The sequence below is a fragment of the Plasmodium brasilianum genome, chromosome 3 (assembly GCF_023973825.1).
Source record: "Plasmodium brasilianum strain Bolivian I chromosome 3, whole genome shotgun sequence".
NCBI classification, from domain to species: Eukaryota; Apicomplexa; class Aconoidasida; order Haemosporida; family Plasmodiidae; genus Plasmodium; species Plasmodium brasilianum.
The window spans coordinates 502,107-520,932 of NC_090116.1; the positions used below are offsets into that span (position 1 = coordinate 502,107).

General features: G+C 27.1%; 4 protein-coding genes across 4 annotated transcripts; 2 read left to right on the forward strand and 2 right to left on the reverse strand.

Annotated features, from left to right (window-relative positions):
* Positions 1-471: 471 nt before the first annotated feature.
* MKS88_000902 (sporozoite invasion-associated protein 1) lies at positions 472-3,438 on the forward strand (the record flags this gene model as incomplete). Its single annotated transcript, XM_067219546.1, has 1 exon — positions 472-3,438. The coding sequence occupies one exon, from the start codon at positions 472-474 to the stop codon at positions 3,436-3,438; it is 2,967 nt and encodes a 988-aa protein (XP_067075270.1).
* A 2,228-nt stretch (positions 3,439-5,666) lies between these two features.
* Positions 5,667-10,204, reverse strand: MKS88_000903 (perforin-like protein 1; the record flags this gene model as incomplete). The annotated part of the gene is made up of 9 exons (XM_067219547.1): positions 5,667-5,760; positions 5,999-6,335; positions 6,635-7,031; positions 7,241-7,668; positions 7,976-8,166; positions 8,421-8,629; positions 8,797-9,284; positions 9,436-9,555; positions 9,910-10,204. 9 exons carry the CDS (start codon positions 10,202-10,204, stop codon positions 5,667-5,669), a joined length of 2,559 nt encoding a protein of 852 aa, XP_067075271.1.
* Positions 10,205-12,522: 2,318 nt separating this feature from the next.
* Positions 12,523-13,512, reverse strand: MKS88_000904 (uncharacterized protein; the record flags this gene model as incomplete). The annotated part of the gene is made up of 1 exon (XM_067219548.1): positions 12,523-13,512. The coding sequence occupies one exon, from the start codon at positions 13,510-13,512 to the stop codon at positions 12,523-12,525; it is 990 nt and encodes a 329-aa protein (XP_067075272.1).
* Positions 13,513-15,679: 2,167 nt separating this feature from the next.
* On the forward strand, positions 15,680-18,550 carry MKS88_000905 (tRNA N6-adenosine threonylcarbamoyltransferase; the record flags this gene model as incomplete). Its single annotated transcript, XM_067219549.1, has 5 exons — positions 15,680-16,130; positions 16,322-17,165; positions 17,367-17,917; positions 18,126-18,219; positions 18,415-18,550. The coding sequence occupies 5 exons, from the start codon at positions 15,680-15,682 to the stop codon at positions 18,548-18,550; spliced, it is 2,076 nt and encodes a 691-aa protein (XP_067075273.1).
* Between the last annotated feature and the right edge of the window lie 276 nt (positions 18,551-18,826).

Here is an 18,826-nt window from a genome sequence, read left to right on the forward strand (position 1 = left end):
TAGATAATGTTCTACTATATGTCACGCTTTATTTTGTTTATCAATAATTAAGCTTGTAATTTTTTTTCTAATTTTTCCGAACTTTCCTGTATTATTTATTATTTCATCTTTTTTTTTTTTTTTTTTCTCTCTCTCTCTCTATATATATATATATATTTACATATATATTTACATATATTAAGACATCCTTTCTTCTTTCCCTTATCACCCCTTGTTTTTTCAAGACAGAATTCTTCTTTAAGATATAACGGATCCATGTTACAATTTTGTGCATTTATATAAATTTTAGAAATACTTTTAAATTTTTTATTATTTTTTTTCTTGACCATAAATTTTGTTTTTACTAACATAATCGTGTCATGTAGTGTATATTTTTTTTTTCCTTTTCGTGTTTCCATCTTTTTCCTTTCTTTTTCTTTTTTTTTTTTTTTTTTTGTTAAAAAAAAATTAATAAAATAACAGTAAATAATAATGATAGAATTTCCCAGGGTGATGTTCTTCCTCCTTTCGCTCGTTCTTCTAAACGTTTCGAAAGAATATAATATAAGGAATATTGGAGGTAATAATCTCAAAAATTTAAGATATCCAGATAATGCAGGGGATATAACTATAGCACATCCAGATTCTCTAACCCCCAATGAAGAAGATCAGCTAGGTAAAAATGTTATTCATAGACATGCCAACTTCATTCAAGCATCTGCTTCCTCAAGAAATATGTTACATGATAAAGAAAGACATGCGTCTAAGAATCTTGTATCACATGAAATCACAGGAGTTGTTAAAGGAATAATAGAAGGACAACCCATATCAATAGCTTTAGGAGCACAGTACTCGAATAATTTTGAATCTTTAGAAGTATTAACATTAACTGCTTCTAGTCCTACTTTCAGATTTAAAGTACCTGCAGGTAAATATTATTTACGTACTTTTGGAGCTGCATATATGACGCCTAGTGCTATAAAAGTAAATGTGCCTTGTGAAAAATGTAAATTTGTAAATACTCTATATACTGATTCTATCGATATGAGTCCTTATGAAAATGACCCTAATTTGTTTATATATGAATGGGAATTACAATCATCAGCTCCTATTGCGTTAGAACATATAAATACGATACATAATGATGATGCTGAATGGACACATGAACATGATTTATCAAATGAGTTAAAATTAGACGGATCAGGTGCTGCAGCAACTTTAAAAGAATTTTATGGAATTGAATTAATGGGTTTATGGGGATCTGAATATGCAGATAGGTTACTAAATGTAATTGCTAAATTTCCAAAGTGTATACAATTAGTTACTTATGATAAGGAAGAAAGATCTCGACAAAGAAAACATCAAAAATGGATATTAGTTCAAGAGGATTTAGGAGCATTTGATATGGATGTCGAAATATTTGGTGAAGGGGATAATGAAAATTACTCTAAAATAGTACGTGTTTCTAAGGAAGCATTTGAATATTCGAAAAAAATAGTAAAAAATCCAGGTAGTAATGGGAAATATTATTCAAGAAGATTAGAAAAGGTGTTAATTCGTGCTCTTTTATCATCTGATTATGAATTATTTTCAACTTATTTTGAACAGAAACATGGGGTTACTTTATTAGACCCAGAGAGAAATTATTCCTTAGTAGAACGTGTAACAGGATATTCATATAATGATTATCAACCTTGGCGTCAAAATATTGAAGAGCTTGTTGAATTAGCTACATCATGGGATGAATATCCACAAGGATTTCAAAAAGTGTCTGGATTAAAATATTTAGGAAGGAGAAAGAATGGGTTGAAACACCCTGTTTATCCAACTGCTCCAGCTGTGGCTTTTCCTGCTGGTGCTCAAAGAGATTCCCTTCTTGAATTTATGGAATCTGCATTTGTAAATTATAGAGATATATCTCATTTAGTGCTTCACGAAATTGGGCATTTTATATATGTAAATCTTTTATCTAGCGAATTAAAAAATATTTGGATATCAACGGGTCAATGGTATGAAGAACCTTTATCCCCTAGTAAATGGGCTACTAAAAATGAGCTAGGCTTCGTTTCTGCATATGCACATGATAAAACACCAGGCGAAGATTTCGCAGAATCAATTGCTGCCTTTGTGTTGAACCCTAGATTGTTAAATTCTAGAAGTAGTATTAAATATAATTGGATAAAATCAAATGTATTTAGTGGTAGTTTTTATGTTACTAATGGTAAACATAAATTTGAAGTTCTAAACCTAGGAAATGAAATATTTTATTTTCCTGGGAGAGTAAAAAAAATACATGCAGAAGTGTTGGGTAGTCCAAGTGAAGATAAGAAAGTTAAGATAAATATTACTTTATTATCCTCTAAGGGAAAAAAAGGATGTGCTAAGAATGCATATGCAAGATTTTTTTCTGAACAACAAACTTTTAAAGATGTATATTTTTATACAGAAGATCATTCGGAATGTAGTCATAACTTATATACTGAGTTTACTATGAATCCAAGTGAGAGTAGAGGTAAATGGGTAGTTGAATCATTAACCTTTAAAGGGGAGAATAATATAGATCGTTACACAGGGCTAGGATCTTTTATGTTATATTTGTATATCAATAATCAAGATGAGGATATTGAAAAACCAATACCATTACTTGAGTCAGTTTCTATATATCCATATAATGGAGTAGGTACAGAAGATTCATTATTAAGATTACAAATTCTAGTACTAGAGGATAAAAATTTAAAAATATTTGGTGGTACTTATGCAAGTTTTGCCTCTAGAGAAAATTCTAGCTACTCGTATAGTAACCATACTTACCAATCTTATGATCAAGAATTAGATGTATCAAAATTAAATAGAGATTATTTTGTAAATGATATCTCTACTAGCGGTTTTAGACAAGTTAGCATGGATTCATGTAGTGCATATACAGATATGAATGTACCTAATTTGAAATGTTTTCAAGTAATGAATCCTGTACATATTCCAAAATATTGTGTAGGGGGAAGATATTACTTCAGACAATTTGCTGTAGAAGATGACGCAGGTAATCAAAATATCCTTAACGTTTCATCTAACAAGTATTATGCTGATTTAGTACCTTCATCTGAGAGAGATAGACAAGAACCAGTTGTACGTAATGTCCAAGTGTCAAGTAAACCAGCTAATAATCAACATGATGGAGAAACAATTGTTAATGTAGATTTTTCTGTATATGATGACTTATCTGGAGTATATTATATTTATATATATCTAAGAGATCCTCATGGTGGTAGGCATGCAAGCCACATAGACAGGACGATATTACCAAAAGGTAAGGAATATAAATCCATTAAGCATCAGATATTGTTACCAAAGGGATCAATGCCAGGAACATGGCTGTTAGAAGAAATTAAGGCCATTGATATGTGCAAGAACGAGTCCAGGAATGTGTACACCTACAGCGTCTTTGTCGAAAATAATTAGTTGCTTGAGCCTCTGTGGGCTAAGAGAAAAGGGTCAGGAGTGCAAACAGCGCAAAAAAGAAAAAAATATATAAATTAAAAAAAAAAAAATATAAAATAAATAATATGCCACTTATTCACCTGCATCTCATACGTCACTGCAAGCAGTATATAATTCTTTGTAACTTAATTTCTTCTTTTAAATAATAACACCGTGCGTGTTTTTAAGCGTTTTGCTCCTGCTTCAATTCAAAATTGTTCTGAAGTAGGAATAAATCAACAGTTTTGTAATCCCATTTTGTTTCTTTTGTTTTATTTTGTTATCTTTTTTGGTATCTTTTTTGATATCTTTTTTGATATCTTTTTTGTTTTTTCTTCTTTTTTTTCTATTCTTTTTTTCGTACGAAATATATTAACGTTTATTGTCATCTCATTCAGTGAGCATGTAAAAAACGCTTTAATACGTACAATATCTTTTTTTTTTTTTTTTTTTTTTTTTTTTTACTCTTTTTCTCGCCTTATGCATGCACAAAAGCAAACATAAATTTGCATTATATGTATGTGTACTTGTTAACGCCTCCCCCCCCCACACACACACACACACCTCTCAGAGGTCTTATATATCCATCCAAATAATATATACACCTTCGCTTTAAAATATTTTTTTTATACATAATTCTTTTTTTTTTAAATAAATAGAAATAAAAAATAAAAAAAAAAATTTTACATTTAAGTATAATTTCTTTTACTATAAATTTTTATATAAATATATTTTTGCTATATAATAAATAAGAATAGTTTTACAACACTCATTAACTAATTGAATATTTTTGTATTTCGTCTAACTGTTTAAATTAAGTACAACAATAAGCAAGCTACAATTCTTCAGGAAAAAGGAAAATTTCTGACTAACCCGTTAATTATTTTTTTTTTGTTTCATCTGCTATTTAACCAAGTGAACAAAGCGTAAAATAGGTCAATAGGGAAGGGGGGGAAAAGTTGGGTTTAACAAATTTTTTTTTCTTGTTTGCAAACACATTTCTGCTCATTGCTTATTGATTTTTATTTTTTGCTTCTTACTTATTACTTATTACTTATTAATTTTTTTTTTCTTTTTTCTTGTTTTTTTGATTTTTTCTTTCTTTTAATTTTCTACATTTGTTCTGTATATTGTTGTTCATTAGTACAAAGAACTTTCCTATAACATGTACTTGGCTTTTCCTCTAATTTCCCTTCGAAATTAACTTCAATAAAAAACTGCACTAATAAGTAGTAATACATTTTATCCCATAAATATTGCGCTTTAATGGGAATTTTTAAAAAGTTGCATAAAATGCTTCAATCACTGTTTTTTGAACATTCTTGATAACTTATTTAAAAATTGCAACTCAAAGAAACTTTTCAAACTTTTTATGATTTTCATATAAAAGCAATTGCCACAAAAAAAATAAAAAATTATAACTAATATTTCAGATTAAATAATTGGAATTATAATTAAAAAGATGAAGAAAAGAAATAATTTTTTTTTTTACTTCAAAAGGTTTGCATTTTAATAAATTTTATGCATATTAGTTTCAATTTTTACATTGTGTCTGCACATATCTGTAACGAGGGTTAGAATGACACACATATATATGTATATATGTATATATATATATGTTAAAAAGTATGAAAAATGGAGAGAAAGAGGCAAACAAAACAAATATGTAGAAAAAAAATAATGAACTTGTTATGTTTTATCCCAATGAATGTTTTTTAAAAAAAAAATTACAATTATAATAAAAAATTATTATAAAAAGACATCGACCAAATCTCGAACATTAAAAAAAATGAAAAAAATAAAAATAAAGGTAAAAGATAACATAAAAAAATAGGGACAACATAGAGAAAAAATAGAGAAAAAATAGAGAAAAAATAGAGAAAAAATAGAGAAAAAAAGTGAAACGTGTAAAAAACAGGAAGATGAAATAATAGATTTATGCGCATATACCGCATATGTTTGCACATATATACTAATGTGTAAATGAGTATTAAGGTTAAAGGGTTCATGTTAATGGAATAAGTTTAAAAAAAAGTGACAAAAAAAAAAAAAAAATTAATAACAATAACATATATATATGAATGCATTTTCCTTAACATCTCAGTAATGAAGTGCACGTTTTGTATTTAATTAAATTGCAGCATTTGAGCTTAACTGATATGTACACTTGGAAATTTTTGCTGATCAGTATATATTCACCTATTCGTTCATTAGTCTTTTTTTTTTTTTTTATCTTTTTTTCTACTATAGTTGCTGCTAAACACTGAGAAGTGGAAATCCCCATTTCTTAAGGAGATTTCTCTTCTATATTAACAAAGAAATATAAAAAAAAAAAAAAAAAATGCATTTATTAATTATTCATTATCTATTACTAATTATGCGTTGTCCACTGTTTATTGTTTTTTGTTTATTGTTTTTTGTTTATTGTTTTTTGTTTATTGTTTTTTGTTCATTGTTTATTGTTTATTGTTTATTGTTTATTGTTCATTGCTCATTATTCGTTATTAATTGTTCGTTATCCATACAGAGCAATATAACAAACAACGTTCTATAGTTCTGAAATCCTATGCCTTGACCAGACCCATGCACAGAACAGGATTTCAAGCTCTTAGAGCATTTTCCAAAGGGTGCTGATACATAAGGACTAGATGTATGACTTTCACCATAAAAGCCAGTTAATATTTTACCTTCTGAAGGGCATTCGAGGTCTAAATGTCCATCATTAAATTTCTTTGATTTGTTTACTGCACTATGAAAATCGTCCTTTGCAACAAGGGTTAATGTATTTATGCCAGACCATATTGTCCCATCTAAGCAAACTAGGTACATGTAGCTCTTATCATTTTCCTTGCTCATATTTAGAGAGCAGCTCTTCATTCCTAAAAAGGGAATATTAAGTGTGAAAGTGGATGGATGAGAAGAAATATATACAGATGAGTAGATTAATAGATAGAAGGGTAAAAATATAGGTATATAAATAAATAATACATGCATATTGATGTGAGGAAAAGCAAATGAAAAACAAAACACGCCTGCGTAAGGAAGTTCATGCGATTATACATTCAAATATGCAAAATGAATACTCATATATATATATATATATATACATGCACGTATACATATGCATGTACATAAATATATGCATGTACGTATATGCCCATATAAGGGCAATACAAACCTGGTCTACATGGAGTAACGTAAGTCTTCTGAGCGGAATCATTTCTGCCCGAAGAAGCAGCAAATCCAAATCCAAATATGATCGTGTAGTCATTAGGGCATTTTACAGTATTAAAAGTTGAATCACTTACACTCACTACTTGATCAGAAAAGGGTAAAACTTGAGAGCCACATTCCATATATAAATAAGATATATCATATTTGTTTGAGTTCCCTTGTTTTGATGTACAACTACTTAAACCGGATTCACATAATTCAATATCATACCCTCTCAGCTTTCCAGTATTATTCCAGAAATTCTGTTTTAAAATATACCCAAATAAAACAATCATATCATGTGGGCATTCTGCACTGATAGGGGGTGGACCACTCTTCGTAACTGTTGAGGAAGTTATTAACTATAAACATGGAAAAAAAAATAGGTAATATTAAAGTGATATTGACAGTTAAGAAGGGTCGTAGCATTTGTCTTCCCGGTAAATGGGTAAGCATTGGTGTGCATGTTGTTATGTATGTATGTATGTATATATATGTGTACGTAAAACAATGCGCATGCATGTGTGTATATACGAAAGGGTACTCATGCATGTGTTAATTTGTTCATTACTATTTTTGTTATGTCTTTTTCATCCTTTTGCATTGTATCATGTGGCGAGAATCCATACAACCTTGAATAGTATAGTAACGCTTTTTCGTAGTCCCTTTTCAACTCATCCGAATCAAATGTAAAGGATAATGGAAAAAGTTTTATACTTATAGGCATAGGATTTTCAGAAACAGTTTTTGACCACTCAAATAAATTTTCTTCTTTCGTTACATCTTTAATTGGATTTCCTCCTATAACAACCATTTGTTCACTCATTTCATAAGATTCATCATTATTACTTGAAGAGCTGTCAGAACTAACATTTGTTGAACCCCCTGCGCTTCCAAATCCAAACTGAGCTTGAATTTCAGCTTTTACGCTTACTCCGTCTTTTTTCATTTTCTTCACAGATGAATTGGATACGTTTATTATTTTTGTTATCTTACCCCCTATATTTTTAAAAAAGGTAAGAATTACATAAATTGGGCGTCCCGCGTTGTGTTCGCATGGTTAGATGGGTGCACATATAAACATATATATATATATATATATATACATGCGTACATGTGTACATACATATATAAGTATGTACATGCGTGCATCTATGTATATATGCGTACACATGTGTGGGTATTCGCATACACATAAAGGAAGAAAAGACTCAGGAAATTTAGCCTCTTTTGGCGGGCCTTTTAAAACGACAAAAATAATTTCTCTTTCCTTTTCTTCTCTCTTTTTTTTTTTTCCTTTAGCTACCTAATTGAGCTTCATAAATTAGGTGTGTGCCATATGTTTTAAAGAATTGTATCCATGGAAATATATTTTTACACACATCTAATGTTTTGTTTTGTTCGTATACATCCGATCCGCATTCAGTGTCTTTTTCTAGTCCATTGAAATCCAGTGGAAGACCTTCCACTGCATTGATATATGCTTCAGTTTTCTCCCTAAAAAGGATTAAAGAAAAGTTTTTATCTTTTATTACTCTTATCTAGTTGTGTCATGTTATATGCTGTCTTATTTATTTTTTTTTTTTTTTTCTGCTACTTAAATAGCTTTCTCAAGAACGTTTAGCAAAACTTTAAGCTAAATCTGGCCCTTTTTTGAAAATAGAAATCAGTTCATACACACGTGCATATATATGTAAACGTATGTGTGTATGTACTTACATACAACACACATGTACGCTTGCCTATATTACCAAGGAACATAAGGGGGTAGCCCAATGGTATACTTGATACAATTTGATTTTACGTAATAGGTTTTACTTGTTCTCTTTGAAACTTCGCTAAGAAACTTCTTATAACCAACTGATGCTGAAAAAGACGCAAAAGTCATATATCCCCCGGATGCACTTGCTTCTGATGATAAATTACTGGTGTAGTCTGAAATACTGGAGCATTCCTTAATCTATGAAATGTGCATAAATGTTTAGAAGTAAATATGGTACTCGTCTGAATACAAATCCATATGTATGCATATATATAGCAATTGTACAGCATGTATACAATATGTATGTATATATACATGTATTACTCATTTTTTAAAACCACATGATATTATGTTCGAGGACATACCATTTCCGCTCTACTGCATGCATTTTCTTTTCTTATCCATCCATTTAATGGCTGTAGGGTGTTTAAATCATTTGCTACTCCTCTATTACTCAGTTCCCAGTTTAATAAATATATTTGCGCCCTATACCCAGGGTCCGTTAAGGAGTCTGGCTCACCTAATGGATTTCCAAAAAGCAAATCATAACCTATACCTACAAAATATAGTCCTGGAAACACATTCATCTTATCTTTCACTATACCTTTATTGTTTAATATATTACCTTCATTTTTATTATCTTCTTTATTATCATCTTCATCATCGTTATTGTTGTCATTATCTGTATACTTGTGGAATATATTATCTTTTCTTTTTAATTTTCTTTCAGTTTCACTTTTGTTTTCATCATTAAATTTATATCTTTTAAAATTTTCCTCAGCTTTTTTTTTATTTTCATTTATATGTTCTTCATTTTTTTCAATTTTAAAATGTTTTTTTATTCCTTTATCCTCTGCAAGAAAAAATGTTAAAAAGGAAAATTAAACACTTTCTATTGTATACATGACACGTATGTCTTTTTTTTTTTTTTTTTTTTTAAATAATTACGAACAATTATGAACAATTACGAATAATTAAGTATTTTTCTTATTTTTCATTTTTACCATTATTTAAATCCTGATTATTCATGTTACTTAAATAGCCATTTTCATTTTCATCTTGGTTATCATCATTCTCTTCCTCTTCACTATCACTTAAATATGCTTCATCCGATGAGGAATCCCCTATAATAGGATTTAAAAACATTCATATAAATATATATCAACAAAAAAAAAAAAAAAAAATTTTATGTGGAAAACTTTACACACAGTAGATAGCATATGTTTATATTACATATATAGTCAGTTTCTCTCACGGGCACACGAATATATGCCAGTGTACACATGTAAACACATTTATGTGCACATATACAACCCTGTACATATATATATTCCCATGTGGAATTATCCGTATATATAATGAAAGCAAAATAAAAAACCACAAGGGCTAATGTAGCCCATTCCATTTTATATATATTCACATTTTAAAGCTAAAAAAAAAAAAAAAAAAAAAAAATTATGACCAGTGCATAACATTACCTGCAGACGTAGACACTTCATCATCTTCATATAAGTCAACTAAATCTTCATCTTCTTTTCCCATATTTTTTTTTTGATTAACAAATGAAATATCATTTGTATTATTACATGATACTGCATTACATAAAATACTTGCATGTTTTTCTATATTCCTTAATTTCCCATTTTCATTAAATGCAATTTTTTCATTCCCCTTATAATTGTGATATTTACTCCTTGTAATGCGAGTACTTTTAACGTAACCTCGGTGACATATGTATAATATAATAAACAACAATGAGACGTGTTTTTTCATATTTCTCAGCTTTATTTGTTTAAACACATATGTATGAAAATATATACATTTTATCTTCTTTTTTTTTTTTTTTTCCTGTCTTTTATTCAATCTTGTTTTAAAAAAATCAAAATATATCTTGTACAATATAGTATATACTAAGGTGCAACAAATTAAGTACAGCTCTAATATAAAATTTAAATTATATATAAATAAGCTGCCAAATATTAAGAGCTGAAGAGAGGGGGGAAAAAAAAAAAGAAAAAAAAAAGATATACTAACTGAGAAGCTTAAAAATAAAAATTGTTCATAATATTGGTAAGAACATATTTTAAATATTAAGCATGCTAAAAATATTTTTTTACTTTTTTTTAAACTACAGCAAATTATATATCAATATAAGTAATTAGAGCACGCTTGAATAACAGATTAAATCTATTTTCTTTTTTGACAGTTATTAATGGATAATCTTCTACTCATTTTAATGAAAAATAAATAGTGTAAAAATATATGAATCTGTCTTTTTTATTTTATATTATTTTTTTTTTTTTTCCTTTTAATAATTAACACATTTTAATAAAATACATGTCGAAATTGAAAAGATGTAAAAAATTAGAGAAATTCCAAAATTCCTTTTTTCGTTATATTCTCTATAAAGTAACATTAACGTAAAAACATCAAAAAAAGACAAAATAAGTAAAATAAACAAAGCAGATAAAATAAAGTTAACAAAGCACACAACATTAACACAATTAAAACATATACATTTTAATATTTTAAAAACATTTTTTTAACAACACAGTATAGCTTGAAAAAATAACAAATCTGCGAAAACATGAAACAAACACAAGAAAACAAATTAATACTCTCATCAAATCAAATTAATGTAAATCAAGAACCCAAAAAAAAAAAAAAAAATTGCATGCATGTGACATTTTTAAAGAAAATAAGTTATGACATTGTTTTTTGAGAGCTTTGACTGATCAGTTTCTGATATGTGTTGTATAAAATACATCAAAACTTTGAGATGTATCAAACATGAATTTCACTTTTTTTTTTTTCTCATTAACAATATACACATATAAGAGTTTTGTATATTAATGAATTCTTAAAGTTTTTCCTCCAAACATATGGGGAGCAGTAAAACACTCGTCACTCTATTAAAGTTGTAAAGCATTTCTGCCTTATAAATATTTAAACCATGCAAATAAATAAATATGAAAGAATATATATATATATATATAAATTTATATATGTAAATATGTAAAAATTTATACATGCAAATATACAAGTTTGTGAATGTGCTCATGTTAGTAATATTTTCTAAATCTCCTTATATTTTATACTTTCCTTTTTTACTTTGTATGTTTATATGAGTAACATTTTTGAGACAATTTTTTTTTATTTTAATATATCTTATAGATAAGGAAAAAGACAAAATAAAGGAAAAGTATATGTTCATATTTCCCCTTCCTCCATTTTTTGGGGATTTTCAAGAAAATTTTTGGTTTTTTAGGAAGCAACGATTTTTTTATAAAAAAAAAAAAAAGCGGTGAAATCCACTTGTCTTTTTATTTATAAAAAAAATTAAAAAATATTACATTCTTAAATATTTTAATAAAATAAAATATGGTATATGATCATTTAGAGTTTCCATGTTCCCATATACGCATGTATGTATGCACATACACCTGAATAATTACGCGCATGCATACCTACACCCATGAATACCTGCAAGTATACGCATGTGTTACATTTTAAACTTTTCACAAGCGCTCAAATCCAGCAGTTTTATTAGTACCGTTTAAAAAATTGAGATAGTTTTTTTTTTAATTATTTTAAAAAATTAAGTTTCTACTTTAAAGCCTTTCAGATTTTGATTCTATATACAAAATAATAAATAATGAAACAGTTAAACTTTTACCTACAGGAATATTTGCACAATTTTAAAACATAACTAGTAACCTTTGCATAATTTAATAATTACATAAAGAAGAAAATAGAAAAAAAAAAATTTATTTTGTTCTACAAAAATGCATGCAATTAGCACATTAATTATTAGAGGCATTTACGTAATATTAATGTGTTTCGTATGATTTTTTCTCCTTTTTAACGTAGCGTGGTTTTGAAAGCTTGTTCGGTATGTAACAGATGTATATATCATCCTTCGTAAGAGCATTTTTCATGCATATTCATTTTCTCATGTGTGTAACTTTTCAATACGATCAAAAGCATTATTCCTAATTAAGTGTTATATCATTATACCGTTTAAGGAATCCATGTGTATAGTTTTTTTTTTTTTTAATTATCAGTGTAACATTTTATTCATCATTTTGATATTAATAATATCCATATTCATCCTCATATTCGTCTTCATATTCGTCGTTATAGTCATCGTCGTACTCATCATTATCCTCGTCATAGTTATCGTCATACATGTATCTGTTTTCATTTTTATATGGTCCACCTTTCTTAACCTGAGCAGATGATATATATGCACTTTTTCTTTCTTCGTAAGTAGGCAGTTTAGAATTTTCATCACCTAAAAATTGGGGGGGAGAAGGACTTGGAGATCCCTTAAACAAAGAAGAAATAGCTGATATAGCACCTGGAATAGAGGTAGCCAAACTTATTATACTTCCAATTATTCCAATAAATTGTGTAAAAACTTGTGGATGTCTTTTTTGGTATAAATTTATCGAGTTCGAATCTCTGTATATACCGTTACTACTATTGTTATTATTATTATTACTATTATTATTCCCTTCTTGTTTATCATTTTTTATCTTTATTTGCAAATTTTTTTTTTTCATATTTAGTTCATTGTCTACTAAGAGAGACATGACATTCTCATCATTTTCTTCCTCAATATTTATATTAAACACAAATTTCGTTAACACATAACTTGTAGTTGAATAACTAGTTTCTAATGAAAATGTTTTTCTCTCTTTATATATAACATCACTAAATGTACTAATTTCGTCCAATGGGTACAACTTGTTCATATTATTTTGTACATTTAATATATCTATTTCATGTTGTTCATTATGTATTCCTAATACTTTAGCTTTGTTCATATTTAAATCATCAAAAATAAAAATAGCTCTAATCTCAGTTGTTCCTTTTACCAAATAATATTTGTATGTTCTCAGTGAAGTACCCACTAACTTTTCATTTTTATCGACTAAGTTTGATTCATTAATAACAAATTTAGCACTATTTCTGAATTCAATTCTTTTGTCTCTTAGTACCTCATTTGTCGAAATGCCGCATACATGCGCTACTTTAATAAATAAAATAGACAAAAATAAAAGGCTGAATATGTTCATTTTTTAAAAATATTTTTACACTGTAGCCACACACATATATGCATACTGTATAGACGAACTTAACTATGTATGTGCTTTGGTTTAATTTGATTCAATTTTATTTTGTTTAATTTTATTTCGATTAATTTTATTTCGATTAATTTTATTTCGATTAATTTTATTTCGATTAATTTTATTTTGATAAATTTTATTTTGTTTAATTTTTATTTTGATTAATTTTATTTTGTTTTAGTTTTATTTTATTTAGTTTTTATTGAATAATTCTCAAAATAAATTTAAAAGCAATTTTTAAAAAGTTAATGTTTTAAAAGGTTACGAATTCAGTAGAAACGTAAATTAAGGAAAAATATTTAAAAATTTGACAATCAAGTAATTTTTAAAAAAAAATTTTATTCTCCACGTAAAAGTAAAAAGTAGCTAGCCAAATTATTTATTTATTTTTTTTTTTTTTGACAAATATTTTACAAATTAAACACATTCGTATGTACAAGCAATAAAGTTTTATTATTTTATAAATATTAGTTAAATGTAAAAAAAGAACTACAGATTTTAGCTGGACAAAAGTAGGCAACAACAGTTGTACTACTTTAATTTCCACTTGGCTAGATATAAAAAAAATATATCTATACATATGTATATATACATATACATGTACATACATTTTTATGTGTTTAATTTGTAAATTTTGATGAAATAAAACATTGCCATTTATATACCTACATTATATATTCATAAAAAATAACAACTATAAGGGAATATTCAAGAACGATACGAAATGTTGTAGAAGTACATAGTACAACACAACTGTTGAAGTTTTAGCAATAACAATGCAAAATGAGAAGGTACTAAAATATATTTCCTTTTTTTATCTTCATAAAAAAATATAAAAATAAGAATAATATACTTTGGTAGTAACCTCTTTTTTTGAATAAAAAATTACATGTTAAATTAAGCCTCGAATTAAGCATTTACTATAATTCATAGGCATATGAATGTACTCATATTCCTCTAATTAAATTTATGATGGTAAAAAATTAACAATTAATAAGCTTATATCGATTTCCTTTAAAATGCTATAAAAAAAGAAAAATAACTGTTATTCAGGAGAAATAAAAAAAAAAAAAAAAAAAAAAAGCAGGAATGAAAGAAAAATATGGTATATATATATACCAATGTGTAACCAAATACAATTTCTCCATATGTTCATGTTAAACTTGAGTATATAACGTTATAATTTTCAAACTGCTTCATTAATAGTTCACAAATTTCGATTGTAACCTACATATGGACAATAAATAATAAGTAACTATGCATGAGAATACTTAAATATTTATACATTTAAATACTTGTACTTATATATGATGTGTGTATAATTAAATGTTCACATAATTATACAATCTGGCCTCATGCAAAAAAAAAAAAAAAAAAATATTCTAAATATGTAAGAATAAAATATTTTATGTTATATGTTATATGTTTAATAAAAAAAAAAAAAAAAAACAAACAAAAGAAAGGAATTTAAAAAATATCTTTGTGTATGCGCTTAAAATAAATTTTCTTCCAGATGTTCAAAGAAAAAAAAAATATAGAGTTCGTACATTACAAATAAATAATTACATACTATTTTAAAGTAATGAGAAAATGAAACAGTAACTATGAAGCAAAACAATTAGTTCCATTCAAATCAGTAATGAAAAAATATATGTATAGAGAAATAGTAAAACAGCTAAAGTATAACAATCAATCCCAATCAAATTGGAATAAAAAAATATATCAAAGTTTTGCTAGTTTTATTAAGCCAATAAAATATGAATTTAAGTAGAAAAAGGTAAAAAAGATAAAAAAAAAATTCACTAATACTTCAGCTATTTCAAAAATGTAATAAAATTATCCCTTTGAAGCCTACCTAATGAAACAAATGCAAAAAGGAATTTTTTTTTTTTTTTTTTTTGATGTTAGCAAAGGATAAATGAAAACCGTTGTGAAAAAAAATGGTGTGAAATATAATTATCATATAGAAACGCCAAGAAGTAATAAAAAGAAAAGACCAAAAAATAAGAGAATACACACATATATATATATGTACACATATAAATGTGCAAGTATGTATATATTTAGAAGCCCCTGTAAGCGCAAATTTAGGAAAATGTAACTCGAAATAACTATAATGAAAAATGCTGTCAAAAACATTGCTTTGTGTTTATTCATCTTTTTGAATCTTTTCCCGTGTTCATACAATTCGTACAAGATTGATAATATAAGAATTAAAAACCCACAATTCAGCGATGTTTTGGAAAGGACAGTGAAAAAAATTAATAAATACATTGAAGATAACAATGATAATTATGATATATGTAAATACAAAAAAATTCCGAGGATTTTAATAGAAAGGAATAAACTGAAAGATAATAAAAAAACAAAATATATAGTTGGTATAGAAAACACTTGTGATGATACTTGTATTTGTATAATTGATTCTAACCTTAACATAATTAAAAATATTATCATTTCCCATTTCAAAGTTGTTCATAAGTACGAAGGTGTGTATCCATTTTTCATTAGCTCAATTAATAACCTGTTCTTAAAGCCCTATGTGCAGAAGGCTTTGGAGGGAATTGGTAAAAATTTGACTAAAAAATGAAATAAGCGCGAACACTTTTTTAACGACCACTGGAAATATAAAATTAAACGAAGTTATATAGCTCAGTTGTAGTGTTCATAAATGAATATATATCTGCATGTGTGTATATATGTATATATATGTACCAACACGCATGTGCAATAAGTTTTCCCATTTTTCTTCCTACAGATACGAAGAAAATTCACTGCTTTGGTTTGAGCGTGTGTCCAGGTATAGCAAAAAATATGGACGTAGCAAAAAATTATATAGGGGAGATACAAAATAAAATGGATAATATAAAAATAAGCTCCGTAAATCATATATTTGCACACATCCTTTCACCATTATTTCTAAATTTTTATGACGATAAAAAAACGTTCACAAATAATAGCGAGTACAGAAAGGAATATATAAATAGTTGCATAAATCAAAGCCTTATTAATTGGAATGTCCAAGATACTATAAAAAAGGATAAGGAGCAAATGGACAAAGTAAAAGGTATTCTACAAGTTTTAAACAGTAATAATGTAACTAGACAGAAGTTGAAAGTTTTGAGCGCGGAAGAATTTTTGAATTATGGATCTTATGTTATAAAAAAGGAGGACGAAAAGGAAGAAGTTGAAGATGAGGATGCACGAGTAGACATAGGAGAAGACAGGAAGAACATAAGCGAAATAAAGACCAATGACAATTTAAAGAACGTGCAAAGAGGGGGGTACTTAACAGATGGATATGTTTGTATTTTAGTTTCAGGGGGTAGCACGCAAGTGTACATGATTCGAAAAAATAAAAAAAATGATATTAACGTCAGCAAAATATCACAAACAGTTGATATATCTATAGGAGATATAATTGATAAAATTGCAAGATATCTTCAACTACCTGTGGGTTTAGGGGGAGGTCCCTTTCTTGAAAAGAAATCAGAAGAATTTATTTCAAAATTAAAAAAACAAAAAATTAATGAAGAAGCTTGTAAAGATCCTTTTCAGCCTTTTCCTTTACCGTTCTCTTCTAACAACATAGTTGATTTTTCGTAAGACCATCTGTATGTTTCGATCCCTATCCTTTCTGTTTTTACATGCGTCTTTTTTTTTTTTTCTTTTTTTTTTTTTTTTGTGTCCGTTTATGAGTGCTTCCTTATTTCCCTCCTTCTTTTCTTTACAATGATATACTCATACTATGTGTAACCAGATTCAAGACAGGAAATGTTTTTCCATTCTATTTTGATATCCAGCTTTTCAGGCATTTTTAACCACATGAAAAAAATTATAATCGAGCTAAAAAAAGAAGAATCATTTGAAAAAGAAAAAGACAGATATGCATATTTCTGCCAGAAAAACATATTTAAGCATTTATTGAAACAGATTAATAAAATAATGTATTTTTGTGAGCTTCATTTTAATATAAAAAACTTATGCATAGTAGGTGGGGTAGGATGTAACAATTTTTTGTTTGAAAGTTTAAAAAATATGGCTTTAAGTAGAAGTAAAACCGAAAATCAGATAAAAGAATATAGAAAATTGAAAAAAAGATTAAAAAAAAAGGTAAACAAAATTGAAGACATAAATTATTTGAATTCAAAAATGTCAAAAAATATAATACGTAATGAAAATGCGATAAGCTCATCTGAAGCTTGGGATATTTATTTAAAATATCTCTTAAAAAAAAAAACAAAGGACAGTATTTTATCATCCTTAAAATTATTAAATTTTGAAGAATTTTCGGAGCTAAAGGAAAAAGGGTATTTTCTTTTTGAAAGGGATATTTTCATAACTCCAAATTCATGTAATATTCTTTTTCCATTTGATATATATTTTTGATGTTCTTTACTCTAAAGTTTTTAAAATGTTTAAGCGATTTTTTATTTTTTACTTTTTTTATTTTTTTACCTTATTTCGCCTTTTTTTTTTTTTTTCTCTTCTCTATTTTTCTAATTTTTTTTTTTTTTTAATTTTTATTTTTACTTAATCAATTTCTTCGTTATACTTTGCAGCCTCGTGGAGTGTGTACAAGACCCCCACAAATCTTAGCAGAGACAATGCAGCTATGATTTGTTTTAGCACCTTTCTGAATCTGCATAATAACGTGTAACTACATATATGCACGTGTACTTGAGTGAAGAATGATCTGTATGTATTGATGTGTATGAGTTAATATGTTTGTGTATATATATATATATACATACATATATAGATATGTGCGTGCGTAAGTACCTGTGCATATGTAAGGAATAATCAACCACAACTACACATAATGAGCAATGACTTTCTTTTTTTTTATAGCAATATTCATGAAGACCCATCTGAAATTAAAATTAAGTCAACAGTGAAAACAAAGCTGGAAAATAATTTCCTTCTCTTTTCGGATATCATTGTTTTTGATGTATTTTTGGAGTATCTTAATAATAAAAAAAATTAACTCATTATTCTATTGCAGCTTGGGGTACGTTTATTATATTAATTTTCGGAATACATATTTTTTAGTGAAATGTAAATGAACATTTATGGATCCGAATCCTTTTGCATTTGTATGTCTATTTTCTTTTTTTGTCCTTTTTTTGGTATTTTTAAATAGTAAAAGAACAGTACAAAAAATTTAACATATTAATTATGTAAAAATGCAATTATTAAAAGTGCGTGAATGAAGATCATTTGGAAAGGGTACCTTTGCTTATTCCGCTTGAGCGATTAATAC